This window comes from Microtus oregoni, unplaced genomic scaffold (assembly GCF_018167655.1).
Source record: "Microtus oregoni isolate MIOR12 unplaced genomic scaffold, Mior012 000036F_ref0000092, whole genome shotgun sequence".
NCBI lineage: Eukaryota > Metazoa > Chordata > Mammalia > Rodentia > Cricetidae > Microtus > Microtus oregoni.
The window spans coordinates 9,371,723-9,392,073 of NW_024543095.1; the positions used below are offsets into that span (position 1 = coordinate 9,371,723).

The following is a 20,351-nucleotide window of genomic DNA, read 5'->3' on the forward strand; positions in this document are numbered from 1 at the left end:
TTACTTTAGTATTTGCGTTTCAGTTCTACGGATTTATAGATAACAAAATAATAAAAGAGTACAGACTCTAGATTCAGCCTGGAGAGTTCTGACCTATGACTCTACAACAATTACTTAGTTTTAAGTCTCTGGGTCTGGACACTGCTGGTTTGTCAACTTGACACAAACTCCAGTTACCTGGGGAAAAGAGGAAACAGCAACTAAGGTATTGTCCCCATCAGAGTGGCCTGTGGGAATATCTGTAGGGTATTTTAATTAAAGATTGATGTAGGAGGGCCCAGCCCACTGTGAGTACCCCTGGCAAGTAGTCCTGGGTTGAACAGGAAAGCAAATGAAGGGGCTGGAGAGATGTCTCAGCAGTTAAGAGTGCTGGCTGCTCTTCCAGAGGACCTGGGTTCAATTCCAAGCAACCACATGAAAGCTCACAGTTGTCTGTAACGTAGTTCCTCTAGCCTCTGCAGGTACCAGGTACATATGCAGTGCACAGACATATATGCACACACACAAAAAAATTAAATAAAGGAAAAAAACAAACAAGCAAGCAAACAAAAAAGCAAATGGTGCAAGCCAGGAAGCACAGTCTCTGCTTCCGTTCCTGCCTCCAGATTCCTGCCATGAGTTCCTGCCCAGACTTCCTTCAGTGACAGACTGTGACCTGTGACCTGGAAGCTCTAAAATGAAACAAAACCTTCCCCCCAAGTTGGTTTTGATAGGTTTATATCACAGCAACAGAAAGTGAGCTAGGACACACACTGTATTTACTCAAAATAATACATCTATTACTGTTCTCATTTCCCTCACCTCTGGAAAAGCCTACAGTGAAGACAGCTTGAGATTTAAAATATTTGCAAATTACATACTTTTAGAAATGTTTTTCTTATCTCCCTAATGTCACTTCAATCAACCTCTTAAGGCATAGAAAAATCCATTTATTTTTCCACCAACTAGAGAAACCGCTTTCATATCAATTTCTCAATGTTTAAAAATATTTAATGTTAATGCTACTTTATGGTGGTTTTACACCTAGTCCATTTGTCAACTTCAAAAAAGGAAGAAAAGCAAGAGACTATCAAAATAAGGCAAAAATGTACTAAAACAGAGAATTCTAATACCAGGTTATCAAATGTTCGGATTACTGAAAACAATGAACTACTTCAGAATGTTGATTTAAAAAAAAATCCAAAAACAACCCATTAAAGAAACTTAATCCGCAAACTCTCACATGTGACCTATTTCCCTTTACTTATAACCCAAACTAGCAAAATTGCAAGGCAAGCTCTCCTTCTGGAGAGATAAGAGTATCTCACATAGGACAAAGGGAAAAAAAAAGTTTTTAAAGTCTATTGATGGAGGAAGGTCATTGGTTAATTAATAAAGAAACTGCTTGGCCCTGATAGGTTAGAACATAGGTGGGTGGAGTAAACAGAACGCTGGGAGGAAGAGGAAGTGAGGTAAGACGCCTCAGACAGACGCATGCCTCTCCTGTCCAGAGCAGACGCGATGCAGCCAGCCGCCAGGTCAGACATGCTGAATCCTTCCTGGTAAGACTGGTGCTACACAGATTACTAAATATGGGTTAGGCAATATTGTGAGAATTAGCCATTAAGAGGCTAGAACTAATGGGTCAAGCAGTGTTTAAAAGAATACAATTTGTGTGTTGTTATTTTGGGGCATAAGCTAGCCAGGCGGCTGGGAGCTGGGCGGCAGGAATACAGCCCACAGCTCCTTCAACAGTCTATGAAAAGGCATTGTCAATCAGAGCAATTTTTTCTTAGGAAACTGTAACAAACTGAATATTACATTATAAAAAAGGGAGAAGCATCATAAAAATTTCCTTACAATTAAAATATAATTTTACTCATGGATGAAAAAAAAACAGGAAATAAAAAGGACAAGACATGGATGCTCTTAAGTATGGTGGAAAAGAAAGTTTATTGTAGATTTAAAAAAGAGAATGTAGGTAAAAGCAGGAACAAGGACATCTGGGAACATCCAGAGTAGACTGGGGGGAGGGGGGGTTGCGTGCGTGCATGCGTGTGGGGGGGGGGGGTGTAGCCAGGAGGTCAAAGGTATAAAAAAAGGGGCAGGTAACCAAATTATGTAAATTATACAGGGAAGAGCCTCTGGGGGAAAGGCAGCCCAGCCCCTGGGCTGAAGAGTTCAGGGTAGAGGGTAGAGAATGTAATGGGTAGGGACTGAGGGATGCTAGGAGAACTGAGAAATATGTTAACTAGGCATCTCAGTCATGAACATAATCCTAGCACTTGGGAGTTAAGAGGCAGGACGACAAAATGTTCAAGGCCAGCCAACACTGTCTACCCAGGGGGTCTGAGTCTAAGGCTATCTCAAAACAAGCAAACCTACAAAGAGCAGAAGGTGGAAGGGAGAGAAACAGATGACAGTCTACGTCTAGAAAGAACATCAGCTTCATATAAGAGGCAGAGTGTGAATAAATAAGGCTAAAATGTTTTAAGCCATGTAAATTATCGTACTAAAGTTATTATTTATGGTAAGATTAACATATTGCATACATAAATCACACAGAATCATACATAAATGTTTATTCCCTACTCGGGTTCTCAAGAGTACACAGAACTAAGATATGGTTTTAGTTCAGGAATGGTAGGATAATGAAGATGGTGGGAACAGAAGGAGCCCACTGATTACCTTTCCTGCTTCAGGGCATATTCCAACATTTTGATCCTCCTCACTAGATCTTTCTTCAGATTTTCTTGACCTTTCCTCTCCCCCTGAAGGAAGGCAATCTGGGCCTGGAAGGGAGAGAAAGGCAAAACTCAGTTCAGAACAACATTTTAAAAACAACTTTTAGAACAGCATTAATACAATTCCTTTTCAAATCCGTCACAGTGCAAACTAAAGAAGTATTAGCTGAAAGGGGTAAGGTCTTAATTTGAAAACAATATCCACAAGAGACCTACGTGCAGTTTATTTCAGAAAGGGATATTGCCATGTGTGGTCCCCATCTTCCCTAAGGACCTACAAAACAACAAACAGGGTACAAAGTAGACATGCAGTTTGTCCAAGATATAAAATACCTTGGAAGATGTTTCATTTTTATAAAAAATGAAGGCAGGAAAGCAAAATGACCAGAATTCTTATAAATTCTTCCAAATTTAAGAGTTTCATTATTAAGACGAGAGTTAAATATCCTGGCATATGAGGGAGGAAAGACCCCCTCATGCTAGATCCCTCATTGAGGAGAGGACAGTACCTAGGGGTGGTGAGGAAGACAGTCACTTTGGGGTGGGCAGGCACTGGTAGGTCACCCAGACTTCAGTGGATAACCCCATACACATGGGCCTAGGGGCAGCACTAACGGTGTATTAACTCATACATGTGGGCCTATGGGCAGCACGGACCGGACTCTGTAGGTAAGACAGGGAGTTGTGAGGAAGACAAGAGATAAGATGGGGAAGAGTAGGGTGCTGGGGAGATGAAGGGAAGGAGTGAGTATGAACCAAGACACACTAAGTACACGTATGGAATTTCAGAAGTTTCCTGATATATCTAAATTTTATAAGAGAGTCCTTAACTTGGTCCTAGATTTACTCTACAAACAATAAATAGCTCTTTTCTCATATGTGAGAGAAAAGAGAGAGAGAATAGAAAAGGGACAATCAGATGCCGAGCCTCAGCACATTGCTCCTCCCTGAAGAGTGACAACAATTCAGCATTTTACCATGAGACAAATGACACACAACTTTCAGCTTCAGCAGGAAAGGGACAGGAAAGAGCAGCAGAAACAGAAAGACACTGAGGACTGAAATAACATCACTGCTTAAAAAACCACAAGCGCTGGACTACTAGCTTGTCCAAGCAGTTTGTAAGCTCTATAAAGGCAGGAAGGTGCTCATTTAAGGTGCGTCAGATAACCCCCAATTTACTACTTGCACATGCTCTTCTCACCCATTTCTACCACGGCAAGTCAGGGACAGACAGCAATGTTATCTGTGTATGTATGAACACTGCTTCCCATTCAAGAAAGAATGTCATACTTAAGGAAGACTTTAAAATACCCCTAAAGAATTTCGAGGGTGGTCCAACAATGGTTTAATAAATAAACCAATAAACTTAGTTCTATTTAATTTAAAGGAGACTCAGTTCTACTTATTTAGTACCATGATGAACATACATAAAATCTAATTTGCTACTCCTCATAACCTTGAATTATAAATAGGTACTATGATGTGTTTATTTTCATTTCAAAAAGCTCTTAAAATTTTATTTCAATTAAAAGGACATTCTCCTTATTAAAGTAATTAAGACTGGCAACAATTCAACTGTATATAGAAACAGGATCTCAAATTTAGATAAAAAGGGGAAAAGGCACTGAATATTCACAATTATCTGTCCACACCTCAAAGATCCTCATATGCTTTAAATGTATATATAAGGTGACATACATACAACAACGGCACATACAGTTCAAGCTGAAAAAAATGAAAGCTCGTCAGAAGATTATGTCAGCCCAATTCATTTGGCCAAGCAACCAGTGGCTTTGAAAGAGCAATGAGTACATTTTTAAAAAAAAAAGTGTTGTTAGTAAAAACAATAAACCTAATAAATGTAACCAAGCAAAGTAACAATAACATAAATCACCAATTTCATCCTCTATATTCTTTGGTTATTTCTGAACTTCTGACATGTCACTGATCCTGGGTAATTCTACAGTTCAACCTATAACATAAAGTCTGTACTGTGACTGAGTCTCCAACCCACTGGCAACTTGCCTGCCTTCCTACGACACTTACTTCCCTCGTCTATCAATTCACACCAGAGTCTAGTTAATAATCAAACAGAAAAACCTGTTAGTGTTACAGAAACTGGCAATGCATGCAAAGCAAACCTGCGAGAGTCGTGGAGCCACGGTGCTCCTCAAGCTCAGACATTTATAAGACATAAGGACGAAGGAGACACTGAGGAAATTCAACATTAGCGTCCTTTCGCGTCAGCCTTCTTGTCATCTTCAAATGAGTTAACTCGTAACGTCACAGAAAAACTGTTTCAGGTTGAAGAACTAAAGAGACCAGAAATCAAATGCAGTGTATGATTCTGAACTGTAATGGATTGTGCAGAGCTATTCAGACAGACAGTACAGGAAGAAGGGAGCCTGAGGATTAGAAAGTACTAGTATATCAGGGCTAACTTCCTGATATTGATGCTGTGTGTTACACAGGATAGTATTTCTTTGTACGAAATAAAACACTGAGGTATTCGGACTGAGACAATGAACTATCAGGCTAGCTGGCAACTAGCCCTTATAATTCAGGGAAAAACAAGTTCTTTGCAAGGTCCTCTCAACTTTTCTTTCAACTTAAGATTTCTGCCTGACTTTTTAAACCAACTGAGATACAATAACAACTTTGAAAGTAAAAGGTTCCAACTCAACCAAAATGCCAACAATATATACAACAGAAAAACCTAGGAGTACTGAAATAAAGTTAGAAGCAAAACAAAAAATACCCAATTCAACACAATCATTTACCAATGTGCTAGAGGTGCTGACAAAAGTTGTTTAATTAAGGAAAAATAAGTATAAAAGTAGAAAAAAGAAATATCATTTGCAAATTATATGGCTATTGGTGACGGGATAATCAATTGGTATTTGTGAGTTATTGTTTTTAGAAAATTATATTGGTATCGATTCTTGTATATTGATAGAAAGTTAAATTATATTGAATACTGTATGCAAATATGCTTCTACCTCAGTTTAAAACATTTTTTATGTATTGATATATATATTTACCATATTGCAATGTACATTTCTACCTCTAATTAAGATACTTATATATTGTTTATGTAATGATATACATTGTTTACATTTGGAGGTCACTGTCCTCATTTATTGCACAGTTTTTATTCTCTTAGTCTTCAAGTTAAATAGGTATCAAGAATTATAGATCAATAGTCATCTATGTTTGTCATATTTATATTTAGGCTAATCAGGTTCTTTAGATACATAGAGTTAATATTTAGTATAGATAGTATAATCTTCAACCTCTTCAAAGAGCTGTAGAAAATGGCCTTTAATCTAACATAGAGTTCCGTGGTAGTGAGACACAATCACTCCTGGCAACACCGCTCTACTCCGAGAGAATGTTGAGCACCAAAGACACTCCACTTGGAGCTTGTCTTCTTCTTGGCAGAACCGGCCTTTGAGCAAAGAAAAGCCCATACCTCAACCACTGACAGAGATACAGAGTATCCGTAAATGGATAAAAACAGGATTGTCATATTCTGCCAAGACAGGGTAAGATAGTTCTGAAAAGTTTCTTGCCTTTGAAAATGGTATGTCAGTTACGTTAGGCCTTAGCCAAAGTTGGTTGCCTCAACATTGCAAATGAGACTTTGGGTGATTGCCCAGGTAGTCAGTTGTCTCTGCCATTTGTTGCACATTTTGGAAGTTTCTCGTTTGTACTTCCCGGTTGCTCAAGTAATATTACTTCCCTTCTCAGATCTCTGATGGAGTTGTTTAGCCATGTGGGCAAGAAACTGCTCTTGCCTGGACTGTTGCACAAACTGGACACAGAGAACCCCCAGAGAAGAGGACTGCTGAACTTGCCTAAAGGTGAGATGATCCTTTGGGGTTCCTGACTCATGAAAGAGTCTGTGAGACATTCTGCAGGACACAAAAGAAAGTGACTGAACTGTCTTTGAAATTTTTCCACTTCATGGAAATGTCTGCTGGATACTATGGGCCTGTAGGCTGAAGATGGATGCCCCAATGGTACGAAAGAACTTTGGGTGACTGTCCAGGCAGTGAGATGTCTCTGTCATTTCTAGAGTTTGGAAGTTGCTTATTTCTTGTTTGCTTAGGTAATATTATATCCTTCTGGAGTCTTTGATGGAGTTGAAGAATAGATAGATAGTTATAGTTTTCCATTGTTATGATAAAAGATAAAATAGATATAAATATTGTAACTGTAATTCTTGCTTGATAACTGTTTTGTCATATGTAATTTTACTATGTTAAAGTTAAAGCCTTCCTTTTGGTTTAAACAGAAAAAGGGGAAATGATGTAGTAGTGTCTTCTATCTATCTGTTGCTTTCATTGGTTAATTAATAAAGAAAACTGCTTGGCCTGATAGGTCAGAACATAGGTAGGCGGGGAAGACAGAACAGAATTCGGGAGAAAGAAAGCAGAGTCAGGCAGACGCCATGGAGCCAGCCGCCAGGTCAGACATGCTGAATCTTTTCCGGTAAGCCACCACCTCGTGGTGCTACACAGATTACTAAATATGGGTTAAATCAAGACGTGAGAATTAGCCAATAAGAGGTTGAAACTAATGGGCCAGGCAGTGTTTAAATGAATACAATTTGTGCGTTGTTATTTCGGGGCATAAGCTACCCAGGTGGCCGGGAGCCGAGCGGCAGGAACACAGCCCGCTGTTCCTTCTCCATATGGGTGACTACCACAAAACTCCAAGAAAACAAACTTTAAAAATATTTGTGTTTTTTTTGTTGTTGTTGTTTGTTTTGGTTTTAGTTATAAATACTCTCCTAAGGGGAATCAAAAACAATGATATGAACTACTAAAAAAAAAAATCCATGTTCTTAAATAAAAACATTACAAGATTTTACTTCTCCCTAAATTAATCTTTAAATGTTTGGCAAGTCACCAGCAAATTAACGAAAATCTTAAAAAGTGAGACAATTCTAAAGTTCACATAGAAATAAGAAGTAAGCAATCAAAAATAAGCAACAAAATTACTTAAAAGCTCTAAAATACCTTAAATTTTATGTTTACTTAATGTTATGTGTATGAGTGTTTGGTTGCACGTATGCATGTGCACCTCATGCATGCCTGGTGCTTGTGGAGGTCAGGAGGGGATACTGGATCCCCTGGAACTAGAGTTAGACAATTGTGAGTCACTGTGTGAGTGTGAGAATCAAACCCAAGTCTTCTGCAGGAACAATGGGTGTTCTCAACTGAGCCACCTCTCCTTCCCAGAAGCTCCAAATATTTAACACATTACAGTTCTACAGTTACTTCCTAAGTCACACCTATGGCATAGAACAATCCAAACAAACTCAGTAGGATCTTTAAAACTGAGAAGTGCTGCAGGGGTAAGGTATAGCTTAATGACAAAGAACATGCTTAGCACAAAGGTTCAATCTCCAGGGCTAAAAGAAACTACACTCTTTATTTGTATGTATGTATATGTGTCTGTGTGCAATGGTATATATATGTACATGTGATAGTGTGCAATATACATGTGTGAAGGCCAGTGAATAACACGGTTACATCCCGAGGCCCTAAAAGACTAACAAATGTCATCTACATTTTTTAAATAATAATTAAGAAGTTTCTGAAAAAGTATTTTGAAAAATAAGATATTCCCTGTAAACCATCAAAACAAATGGAACTAAGGACACCACAAATCACAAAATTTATTTCTTCTTAGCATATATAGACTACCTACAAGTCAGTAGTACAACATCAAGAATTCAATAGAAAAGCAATGAAAAGTAGACAGAAAGAAACCTAAAAGGTTCAAATATACTACAAAGATGTTCAGGGCTAGAGAAATGGCTCAGAGGTTAAGAGCACTTGCTGCTCTTCCCGAGGTTTTGAGTTAAATTCTCAGCAACTACATGTGGCTCACAACCATCTGTAATGAGATCTGGTGCCCTCCTTTGGTATATAAGCATCCATGTGGACCAAACACTGTATAAATAATATATAAGTAAATCTTAAAAAAAAAAAAAAGATGTTCAAATTTCTATGGTTTTTTTGTTTGGTTGGGGTTTTTGTTTTTTGCTTATTTTGTTAATTTTCTTTTGGGGAGGCACTGCAGAGGTGAGGGGATAATAGGGAGGGACTGAGAGGTAAGCAGAATTGGGGTGCATGATGTGAAATTCCCAAGGATTCAGTAAAGAAATTATGCTAAATTAAAAAAAAAGAAAGAAAAGAAAAATGTCAGTAATGAAAGCTAGGCACATTCCCGTCATCCCAGCAAGTGGGAAGCTGAAGAGTCAAAGTGTAAGACTAGCCTGAGCTACACAAGACCCTATCACAAACAAGTGAGTGTCTATTAGTGAACACAAACAAAATCTCATTTATCTTTATGTGACTTAGTCTCTAGTCCACGAGCTAGCCTAGACTACACAACAAGTTCAATATCAGCTGAGGGAAAGACCAAGATCCTGACTCACACTAACAACAACAATGGGGATAATAATGACGGAAAACAGGCATTTATTTCTATGATGTGGTCTGGATCAGCCTTCCCTGGTAATGCGCAATATCTATTAGTCTGAAATACATATATTCTGTAAACCAGCAATTTTAGAATGGTAGCTTTTAAGTACATTGGCACAGAGGTAAGACTACATGTACAATGCATTGTCCATCAGGTTAAAAAGTATTAGCAGACCTGGAGAAATCGGCACCTCAGCTAAGGCCTCTGAGTACAGGAATGGTACTGTGAGAGTAATGCCAAGCCTGTCCATCTTCTTCCCCTGGAAAACAGTCTTAAAATATATGTTGCTGCATACGGAAGCTACTTTCTTCTCTAAAACTCACAGACCTAAAACATGATTGCTATATATCTCTGTCTTTCCAACATAAATCACAGGTAAAGATTGCCAAGATTTCACAATATACTATTTTCTGAACTGGATTATTTACTTGAAAAGGGGCAGAGTGGGACAGAAGGAAGAAGGGGCTGAAAAAAGGAAAGAAGGTTGAAATAGGAGGAGAGAGGTAACAGCTATGTAGTGGTTACCACAGGGAATTCTACATACACTGGCAGGGAATTATGTACAAGATAGATTAAAAAAAGAGGGGGGAGGAGAAGCTTGCAGCTATATGCTTTTCTTAAAAAATAATAAAAGGTAAATTACACCTTTCTAGAATAATTCCTAAGTATTTAATGACTGTAAATGTTTCTCCAGGTCCTAGGGTGACAGGGACAGAAGACCTTGAGTTTAAAACACCCTCTATACCCTTTGAAGGCTGTCCTCGAAGCATGACAATGTGTTTTCAAACAAACTCATCTACCAAATCCAGTTCCCGGGGCATCAATATGTAGACTGTTTGGGATATTATAGTCAAAATTCATTTTTTTAAAGAGAGAAATAAAATGATGCACCAAGAGATTAAGTGGTTTACATCCCGGGAAACAGCATTCTCACAAATGAACCAAGATGATAGAGAGAGATAATGAACGTATCATCGTATGGAAAACTCAAGCCACACACCTACTGGAGAGACGGTTTCTGCAACAAGATATGACGGAACGCAGCAGTTCAAGAAGCCTTAAATGTATTCCCTACACACTTTGGCAATGGAGTACATCAAATGAGAGGTGGAGATGTTCAGAGAGCAAGTTTACTGGCCTCCGGAGGGGACATCCTCAATTGTCTTGTATTTACAGATAAACTTTTCCACTACCGTTAGTCACCTCTGAAGAGTTCTTTAGAAAGCCTTGTTGCACTAAGAGTATCAATATTCTTAAAATCTAACTAGCCAGAATCAGGAAAATGAATGCACTTGATAAGAAATCATTCTAAAAAGTTTGTGAAAATTAGAGAAATTCAATCTGATCAAAGATAAAGTATAAAGCTATCTTTTAAGCATTATAGATGTTTTAAAAGTTCACAATTCAGCATATAGTCACTTTCTATTCAAAAACATGTACGTGATAATAGTAGTTCTGAAAAAAATAGAATTATCTTCAAAAATCAAAGTAAAAATCCATGATGCATTAAGATCTTTGCTTTTACATAACTGCGTAGAACTTTCATTTTCTCATCTATAGAAGAAAACAAACAAACAAAAAAAAAGATTAATGCATACAGGATAGACACTGAACCACAGTCTACAAAACAAGTTAGTTAAGTTTGTTTGGTTTTGTGGTGTTATAGAACCAATCCTAGGGCCCTGGGTATGGTAGGCAAGCTTTCTGCCAATGAGCTATAACCCCAGCCCAATCAGTTATCTGTAAATTATTCTCAATTTTAATTTGCCAAAAAGGATGTACACAGGTTGAACTTTTATACCTGAAATGTGAGCATCAGAATGCATCTTGGATTTCAGACCTTTAGATTAGGGATGTTTAGCCAGTAAAATGTATGTAAATCCTTCAAAAATTAAAATGTCTATGAATTTTTAAACATCTCTGGCCCAAGCATTTCAGATAATGTTGAAGACAGAACATATCTTCTATTCCTAAACAGGTTTATCTGTATGCACAGTGCCTAATAAACTATTAAAACACTTAAAATGTACTCCATACTTTCCTGAGACTTTTCAAACTATTCCACACTCTAAAATTTAAAGGATTAGAATTCAAAATGAATCCAGGCATGGAGGCGCATGCCTTTAAATCTCAGCACTCAGGAGACAAGAGGCGGGTTCGATGAGTTTGATGCCAGCCTGGTCTACAGAGTGAGTTTCAGGACAGCAAAGGCTACACAGAGAAACCCAGTCTTGCAAAACTAACTAAATAAATAAGAATTCAAAACTGAGGTCACTAAAGCCCACAGTTTCTAGCTGTTTTTGATCAGTTGTGGGACAAAAGGGGAACTCGTTTTCACTAAAAATCCAAAATAAGGCATTAGAAAGCACAACTGATTTAAGGTTCTCAACTTCTAATCTGAACACAAACAAGAGAACTGAGTCAGCACGGTAGGTTGTTTATGCTAAGAAACAGAACACAGTGAAGTTCGTCTCAATAACCTGTCCATGTCCCACGGAGGCCTTCTTATAACTACACGTGCTCCCTGGAGAAAGCCTGCACACACAGACACTCTCTGACCTAGGTCTCTGGCACATCATGGCTGCCAGCCCTTCCCTAAAGGCAGTCACAGTCTAGTACTTCTACCAGGTACTACAGATCACGGTATTGTGGACCGAGGCTGCATTTGGAGCGGCTCTGACTAACCCTGGGACACAATCAGAAACCAGATAAAGCAGCAGGCTGATATGAAGGGAGAGACAGGTGTCACAGAACCCTAGCTCTCTTTTCCACAAGAGTATGGGTTAGTAGCTTTCTAAATCTCTTCCAAATTCCTTACTTAGGACTACAATATTAGCAGTCTCCTGATTAAGAGATCAAACCTACAAACATATTTCTGTTCTACTGCATGTTTAGAAATACCTATTGCCTACCAATTTAAAATATTGAAAAGAAGACTATAGAAAAGAAAAAATAAAATGTGCCTACTGGTATAGTAGCACATGCGTCTAATCCCAGCACTCAGGAGGCTGAAGCAGGGGGATCCTGAATTCAAAGCTGGCCTGGACTACATAATAAATAAGTTCAAAGCCATTCAAGCCTATACATCAAGGTCTTGTCTCAAATAAAAAAAAAATCCTATTCACAACACACCTCTAATAGAGTTGGGGTAAAAGGGCAACACATATATGTAACTACAAAAGAGCTAAGACAAGATAATGGCCAAGTGACACAGACAAGTACTGCCATTGACTTGTTCAGCAATGTTAGGCAAGCCCTGTTTGATGTCCAACACAATCACTGGCATTGAGTAGTATAATGGAGCTGCCTGCAATCCGCTCCTTCACGGATGAAGGAGGAGGGATATAAGGTCTAGGTCAGCCTGGTAACTCAGTCATAGAAGAAACAAATGCTGCGTAGAATATATAGGTGAAAGGAACACACAAATCATGCACATACAGTCTATCAGAATCTGAAAAGTAATTACAGAAGTAAACACGAATACAGTGGAATGCCTGTCTAACTCTGGAGACACATATCCAATTGATGTTTCACTCAAAAGTGAATTTTCAATATGGTATCTATTCTACCATGAGCTTTTCCTTTTGAGAAACTAGTGAGCTTATCAAAACTTCCTCCTAAGTATTTCTGGGCCATTCTTATGTACTTGTCACTTCTGTTCAGTAACACAAGGCAAACGTTTAGATGACAAATTGCCTCTGAAATGCTACCAGATATTTTCTCACAAAGCAATCCTCATCTCCACACATGCAATTACAAAAAAAGAAAAAAAAAAAAGGAAAGAAAAGAAAAAGCCTTAGCTTCCCAAATTGTCATATAAAATACTAGGATAATTACTCTCACATAATCAGCTCATGATAGCACATACAAATTAGATAACATCAGGAAGTTTCTGATGACCTCATGATTTTCCCAGGTTTCCAAACAGTCCGTTCCTTAAGCACATCCTCATTCCCAAACCTACAGACATTCCTGACAATTGCTTAGAGGACTAGCAAGAAAGTTGGATTAAAAAATATAGTTTCATAAGCCAGGTATGGCAGTGTATAGCTGTAATCCCAGCCCCTGGGAGATGCAGGCAAGAGGCTCATCCTTAGGGACATAGTGGGTGCGAGACTAACTTACATTACATGCTAGCTTGTCTCAAAAAAGAAAAAGAGAAATGGTAAGTGCACACATACATGGAAGAGAGAAGGAATTAAAGAGGTGCTGGAGAGATGACTCCAGGGTTAAAAACACATATTACTCTTACAGAGGCCTGGGTTTGGCCACCAGAACCCAAACCAGGAGGCTCACAATCATCTGTAACCTTTAACTCCAGCTCCAGGGGATCTGATACCTCTAGCTTCCATGAGCACACATTCACATGCACATACATACCTTACCCCCCCCCAAAAAAAAACTTTTTAAAACTAAGATACTACTACTTAAATATGTAACATTCATAGTAACTACTGTTTTGAGAGCTAGGCTCTCTGTTAAGGCAATAGAGGTTAAAGCTCAATAAGAAAGCTAAAACTGGCGGCGCACGCCTTTAATCCCAGCACTCGGGAGGCAGAGGCAGGCGGATCTCTGTGAGTTCGAGACCAGTCTGGTCTACAAGAGCTAGTTCCAGGACAGGCTCCAAAACCACAGAGAAACCCTGTCTCGAAAAACCAAAAAAAAAAAAAAAAAAGAAAGAAAGAAAGAAAGCTAAAACTGCATGAATTCAACTGAATACTATGTATTGTAACTCAAAGTCATTTTAATTAAGGGGTGGGGGGAGTTGTCCTAGAGAGATGGCCTAGTTGTTAAGAGCATTTGTTGTTCTTCCAGAGGACTGGATTTGATTCCCAGTCCTATGGTGAAGCGCAAGTGTCTGTTAACTACAGTTCAAGATCTGACAACCTCTTCTGGCCTCTGCAAACACCAGATCTCTGAGTCTGATACCAGCCTGGGCTATGCAGTCAGTTTCAGGCCAGCAAGGGCTAGTGAGATACTCTAAACCAGAAGTTCTCAACATGTTGGCTGCGACCCCTACAATAAAACTCTAGGTCCAAAAATCATTTATGTTACGATTGTAACTGTAGCAAAATTAAAGTTATGAAGTAGCAACGAAAATAATGTTAAGGTCAGGGGTCACAACATGAACTATATTAAAGGGTCACAGCATTAGGAAGCTTGAGAATTACTCCCTAGAAAAACAAACATAACCACCTGATGTGGGATTCCCCTCTGTATGCTGTGATTACCATTGGTGAATAAAGAAACTGCCTTGGCCTGTTGATAGGGCAGAACTTAGGTAGGTGGGGAGGGGGAGAGACTAAACTGAATGCTGGGAGAAAGGAGGCAGAGTCAGAGGAGAGAAGCCATGTAACCCCACCGGAGACAGACATTGGAAACTTTACCTGGTAAGTCACAGCCACGTGGCGATACACAGATTAATGGAGATGGGTTAAATTAATATGCAAGAGTTAGCAAATAAGAAGCTAGAGCTAATGGTCCAAGCAGTGATTTAATAATTAATATGGTTTTTGTGTGATTATTTAGGGGCTGAGCAGCCAGAAACCAACAGGTGGCCTTCCTCCAACAACCACCCCCAAGTTTCTTTATGAAAAATGTCTCCCGTCACCAACAAAGTCAAGCTTCTAGCAATGGTGTTAGAAGAAGTTAAAATATAAGCACTAAGAAAATGACAGTTCATAACTAGAAAAAAATATCAAATTTAGTTTTGAGTTGGTAGCTATAAATAAAAACAAGTCCACCAAAAGTTCTCTAGCAAAAAAAAAAAATTATTGATAAAACAAACTCTCTAACATGAGCAAAAATGATTCATTGAGTGAAATAAACATTTACTAAAGTAGAAAAGAACGTTATTAAATTTGTAGACTATCTATCTATCTATCTATCTAAAAGCAATGACTCTCCGTGGAAATACAATTCAAAGTGTCCTACACAAAGACCTTAATTTTAAAATTTGAGAATCTGTAAGTTTTAAAAATTTTGCTTACAAATAGAGCTTCTGTAATATTTGGTGTTGCTTATCATTAGAAAGCCCCGAGAATTCTCAATGTTTTCAACCAATAAAATTACTTGCCCTGGGCTACACCATACTTTAGCATTTCAAGCATTCATTCCCAGTGATTATGATGCTAAAAAATTGAGGTGGAGTGCAGATAAATACAATATCTACGAGATGAAATAGACACCCACTATTTGATCCAGCTCCTCTTTCTACTCACATGCTAGAGAAGACCCCAGGTCCCCACATCTGTGCCTTTCCTTTGCACTTTCTCTCTCTTCATAAATTCCCTTTTACTTTCAAATTCTACCAGTGTCCCACTCAGAGGTGATTCAGCTCACAGTATTTATTATGTCCTTTGAAACACAAAATATACAATTTCCTACTTGAAAACAAAATAATATTCTATATATAAATATATAATTAGTACTTTATGAAATCTATGATATTTTACATTTTTCTAACAAATTTTCAGGCAATGTTTAAAAATTCTCCATCAGAAATTATCTATGTGCCAGGTGTGGTGGCACATGCTTTTGATTCCAGCACTCGGGAAGCAGAGGCAGGTGGGTCTGAATTTGAGGCCAGCCTGGCCTACAGAGTCAGTTCCAGGAAAAGTCTGCATTGTTACACAAAGAAACCCTGCCTAAAACAAAACAAAACAAAACAACAAAAAGGAAATAATCTATGTTCTTAAGTAGGTTTAGAACACAATTTAAGATAGGAGAATTTTCCAGGTCATTATACCAAAAAACTGGCCAAGACAGGGAGAAAAGATGGGAAAGGGAAAAAAGTCAGTTAAGAAAAGAGACCCACATATGGTGGTGCGTGCTTGTAATTCCAACAGGTGGAGGCTGAGACAGAAGAACTGCCATGAGTTCAAGCCCAGATGAGTTACACAACAGGTACAAGGCCCATCAATACTTGATAGCAAGACCTGCTTTAAAAAAACAAAAGAAAAGCGGAAAAAAAGAAAAAAGGAGGCAGGCTTTGCTAAATATAAATTTCAGTATTTATTTGAAAATTAATAAGTACACATCCTGAAAAGAAACAGACCAAATTAGTTAGAAACTTCCACTCCTGACAGTTTGTTAACAAGAGGAATAAAAGACACACTTGTAGAAACAATTTCATTACCAGTAAATGTTTCAACAAGGAAAATCAGCCAAATAACAAAGGGAAAGGGAGGAGAGGGCAGAGAAATAAAACTAGGTTAATAATTAGCAAACAGGTTGCTATACAAATGAAGAGCATAAATGAGTTATTTACCAAGTCTATAAAGTATGTTGTGAACATTAATGTCTTTTTAAAAATTAGTTTTCTAAATGATGAGAGCTGGCTCAGTGGTTAAAAGCACTTGCTGTTCTTTCAGAGGCTCAATATCATCTGTAACTCCAGCTCCAGGGCATCTGATGCCTCTGGCATGTGCAGGCACCTGCACCCTCACACACAAACCCACATGCAGATAAACATAATTAAAAATGACAAAAATAAATCTTTAAAAAGGTAAATCTAAAAAGATTCCTATTTTTCTAAAGGGAAAACCCAACTTTGTTATCATCAAAGGAATATATTAGTATAATAATTGTTAAAAGATTAAGGCTATATGATAATAAAGAACAGCAACTGAGAAAAACATACAGGTATACGCAAATGGGTCTGGTCTGAATCCTAGTCTGTATCTGGTGTTTTCCACCTGCATTTATATTTTACAAATAACATTAGCCTCCAATCTGTTCTTCAGCGTTGTCAAATTCCAAAGTCTCGTGACGCCCAGGCTGGCCTCAAGGTTAGTATGTAGCCAAGGACGATCTTACCCTCCAGTTCCTCCTGCCTCCACCTCTCAAGTGCTAGAATTACAGGCGTGCACCAATACACCTGCCTCCATTATTCCTGTTTTAGCATGTTAATCAGACTCACCAAATCCCTGTTGGCACTATTTTAATTTTTATCACATTTATTCATTTTGTGTCTGTGGAGGTAAAAGGACAGCTTGGAGAAGTTGGGTCTCATCTGGGTTGGCATCCAGCGCCTCTACCAGCTGAACTTCTCAGCCCTCTGCTGAGTCAGAAGGTGCTGCTGGAGGACTGTCTAACTGAAACTGCATTTGTTCTTACAAAAAACATTGAAAACACTGTATTTTCCTAAAATAAAAGAAAAAACCAATAACAAAAAGTCACTTCCAGCTTTTCCACAGTGACTTTCCCAAAGTACTTGTCATATACCTGTCCTGCCCAACAGTTCTACAGCCTCCCACCACACCAGCAACACCTGTCCTGCCCAACAGTTCTACAGCCTCCAGGTGCATCCAGCAACACCTGTCCTGCCCAACAGTTCTACAGCCTCCCACCACACCAGCAACACCTGTCCTGCCCAACAGTTCTACAGCCTCCAGGTGCATCCAGCAACACCTGTCCTGCCCAACAGTTCTACAGCCTCCCACCACACCAGCAACACCTGTCCTGCCCAACAGTTCTACAGCCTCCCACCACACCAGCAACACCTGTCCTGCCCAACAGTTCTACAGCCTCCAGGTGCATCCAGCAACTCCTGTCCTGCCCAACAGTTCTACAGCCTCCAGGTGCATCCAGCATGTCCTCTAAAGCCTGTTCTGCTACTCAGTGGTGGCAAATTATTTAACTTTGCTAAACTTCAAATTCCAAAATTAGATTTTTTTTAAAAAACAGGGTCCCACTACATAGTTTTGACTGGCCTGGAACTGGCTGTGTAGACCAGACCTTGAACTCACAGAGATTCTCCTGCCTCGGCCTTCTCAATGTTGGGATTAAAGGCATTCACCACCATGCCCAATACAAAAATACAATTCTTTAAAAATCTTAAATTATCTAAAAGATGTTTACCCTTTTATATAGGAGTTCACTTAATAATTTAGAAATACATTTTTTGTAAGCATAAGGTGGGCAATGACAAGAAGACATGAGTTATGAGTAGATTAGCTGTATGCATACAGAAATGGGCCAATAACCAAACAAATAACTGCCAATCAGTTATTAAGTAGCTGCATACACGCAGATGCTTTACAGTCATCTGCACTATCATACTAGACGCTCTGAGACTTTCAATGAAACTAAAAAGAAAAGCCCAAAGCCATAAAGATGTCATCAAAGTTCTGAGATCCAATGGACACTTTCAGCTAGTAGCTGCCTACAAAACAGAAAATCAGTAGGCGTTTTTGATTATACATATATGATCATAATGAGAGGAGATAAAACAATTCCACCTACAGCAGCCCTGGAGAGAAAAGAGAAGGGTGACGGCAGGTGGACCACTGCCTGTGCATTCAACAAATCCTGCTGCACACGGCCATCAACTAATGGAACTAAATCCATTTCTCTCAGCCTGCGCAAAAGTCAACTTACAATGGATAAAGGCCCTAATGTGAAACCTGAAACGCTGATGCTGTTGGGGGTGATAACAGAAAACACTCAAGACACTCAAGAAAGACCTCCAACACAGAAAAGAGTGACAAGAACTGACACGCGGAAGTGAATGAAATTAAAAAGCTGCAAAACACAGGAAATGACAGTGGAAATCTCCACCAGCTGGAATCTGACAGGGGATTAATATCTAGAATATATAAAGAACTCAAGAAACTTAAACTTCAAAAGCAATAAAAATCTGATTAATATATGAGCAAATGAGTCAAACAGACACTTACCCAAAGAAGTATGAATGGTCAATAAACAAAAAACAAAACAAAACAAAAACTGTTCAACACCCTTGGAGATCAGGAAACCAAAACTCTACAGAGATTCCATTCCATCCCAATCTGAAAAGTCATCATCTAGAAAACAAAAAAGTACCAGGGAGGAGGAGAGGAACCCTCACACACCTGTAGAAGGTAGAAGTCAACACAGCTATTATGGAAATCTAAGCTGTGCCACACAGAATCAGCAGACAAGACAATTCCTGCACATCTACATATATGGCATACTACTAATAACAGCCAGATAACGGAATCATTTCAAAGTGCTAGTGTGCACTATGACATCCAGCTAAGCTTCAATATTTTTATACACATACACAAGGCTTATGAAGTCAATTTACGATAATGTGCCTGCTAAGAGGCAAGTCTGTGGAAAATGCACACAGCAGATCAGAACTGAGACTTTGTACAATTTGTATCTCTACTTTTAGAAATGATGCCAAATGAAATATACAGAAGAAATATAGTGCATGTGTTGGGGGGAAGAGGGAGTGTGTGGTACTGATTAATTAATTTTTAAAAAATTTTTAAAAAAAGAAGATACTGGAAAACCCATGGAGCTTGCTACCCACCCAGTCAGCCTAGTCCACTTGATAGGTTCAAGGCAAAACTAATGAGAAACCTGGGGGATGGGGGAGGGCATCTGAGGCAATGGCACACTTGTGGACACAAACACAGGAAGAAAAGCATTCTGAAAGCTGGATCTGGTGGCCTGTGCCTATGATTCCAACACCCCTGGAGTTGAAACAAGAGGATTTCAAGTTCCAGGCAAGACCCAACCTCCAAAATAAGGGAAGGCAGACTTTGATTTATGAGAAAAGTGTATGGATGATGGGCAATTTCTGGAGGCAGGCGCCCATACAACTGCCTGTCACAATAACACTACATTCTGAAGTCTCACTTTGCAATAGATTGCCAAATTGTCCTTTCTTTAGAAAATGGGCATCACTTTCCTCAAATAATCCATTCACGTAATTTTCTAAGTGACACCGCTCCTCTTGGGACTCTCTATACAGTGACAAGAACATGCCAATTAATCTTTCCATCTTCTGTGCCATGTTCCTGAAACTGCTATATTTTGTCCTCTGAGACTCACACACTAACCTCCAATACAAAATGATGCTTCCCTGGTTTCTAAGTATTCAATCTGTCTGAAAGGATGCAAGCATCAAGCATGCAACTTCATAAAAGTATTCATCCCTCCCCCAGGCCAATGTGAGAATCAGTTCTCTCCTTTCATCACACGGCTCTAGGAACTCAGGTCATCGGGCTTGGTGCAGCACCTTACCTGCTGAGCCACACTGACAGCTCGTTTTTTAATGCAATGTTTTATCAAACCTAGAGTCTTACACATGCAAGACAAGTGGTCTGTTGTGGTGATATTTCATCTGCATTTTAA

The 20,351-nt window shown here is 38.9% G+C and overlaps 1 protein-coding gene across 2 annotated transcripts in view; it reads right to left on the bottom strand.

The window, feature by feature from the left end:
* Positions 1-20,351, bottom strand: part of Strn (striatin) — a 98,786-nt gene that overhangs the window by 53,249 nt on the left and 25,186 nt on the right. For both annotated transcript variants that reach the window (XM_041630941.1, XM_041630942.1), the window contains exon 2: positions 2,668-2,771. In XM_041630941.1, the coding sequence (XP_041486875.1) occupies positions 2,668-2,771 (104 nt within the window). The remainder of the gene's footprint in view (positions 1-2,667; positions 2,772-20,351) is intronic.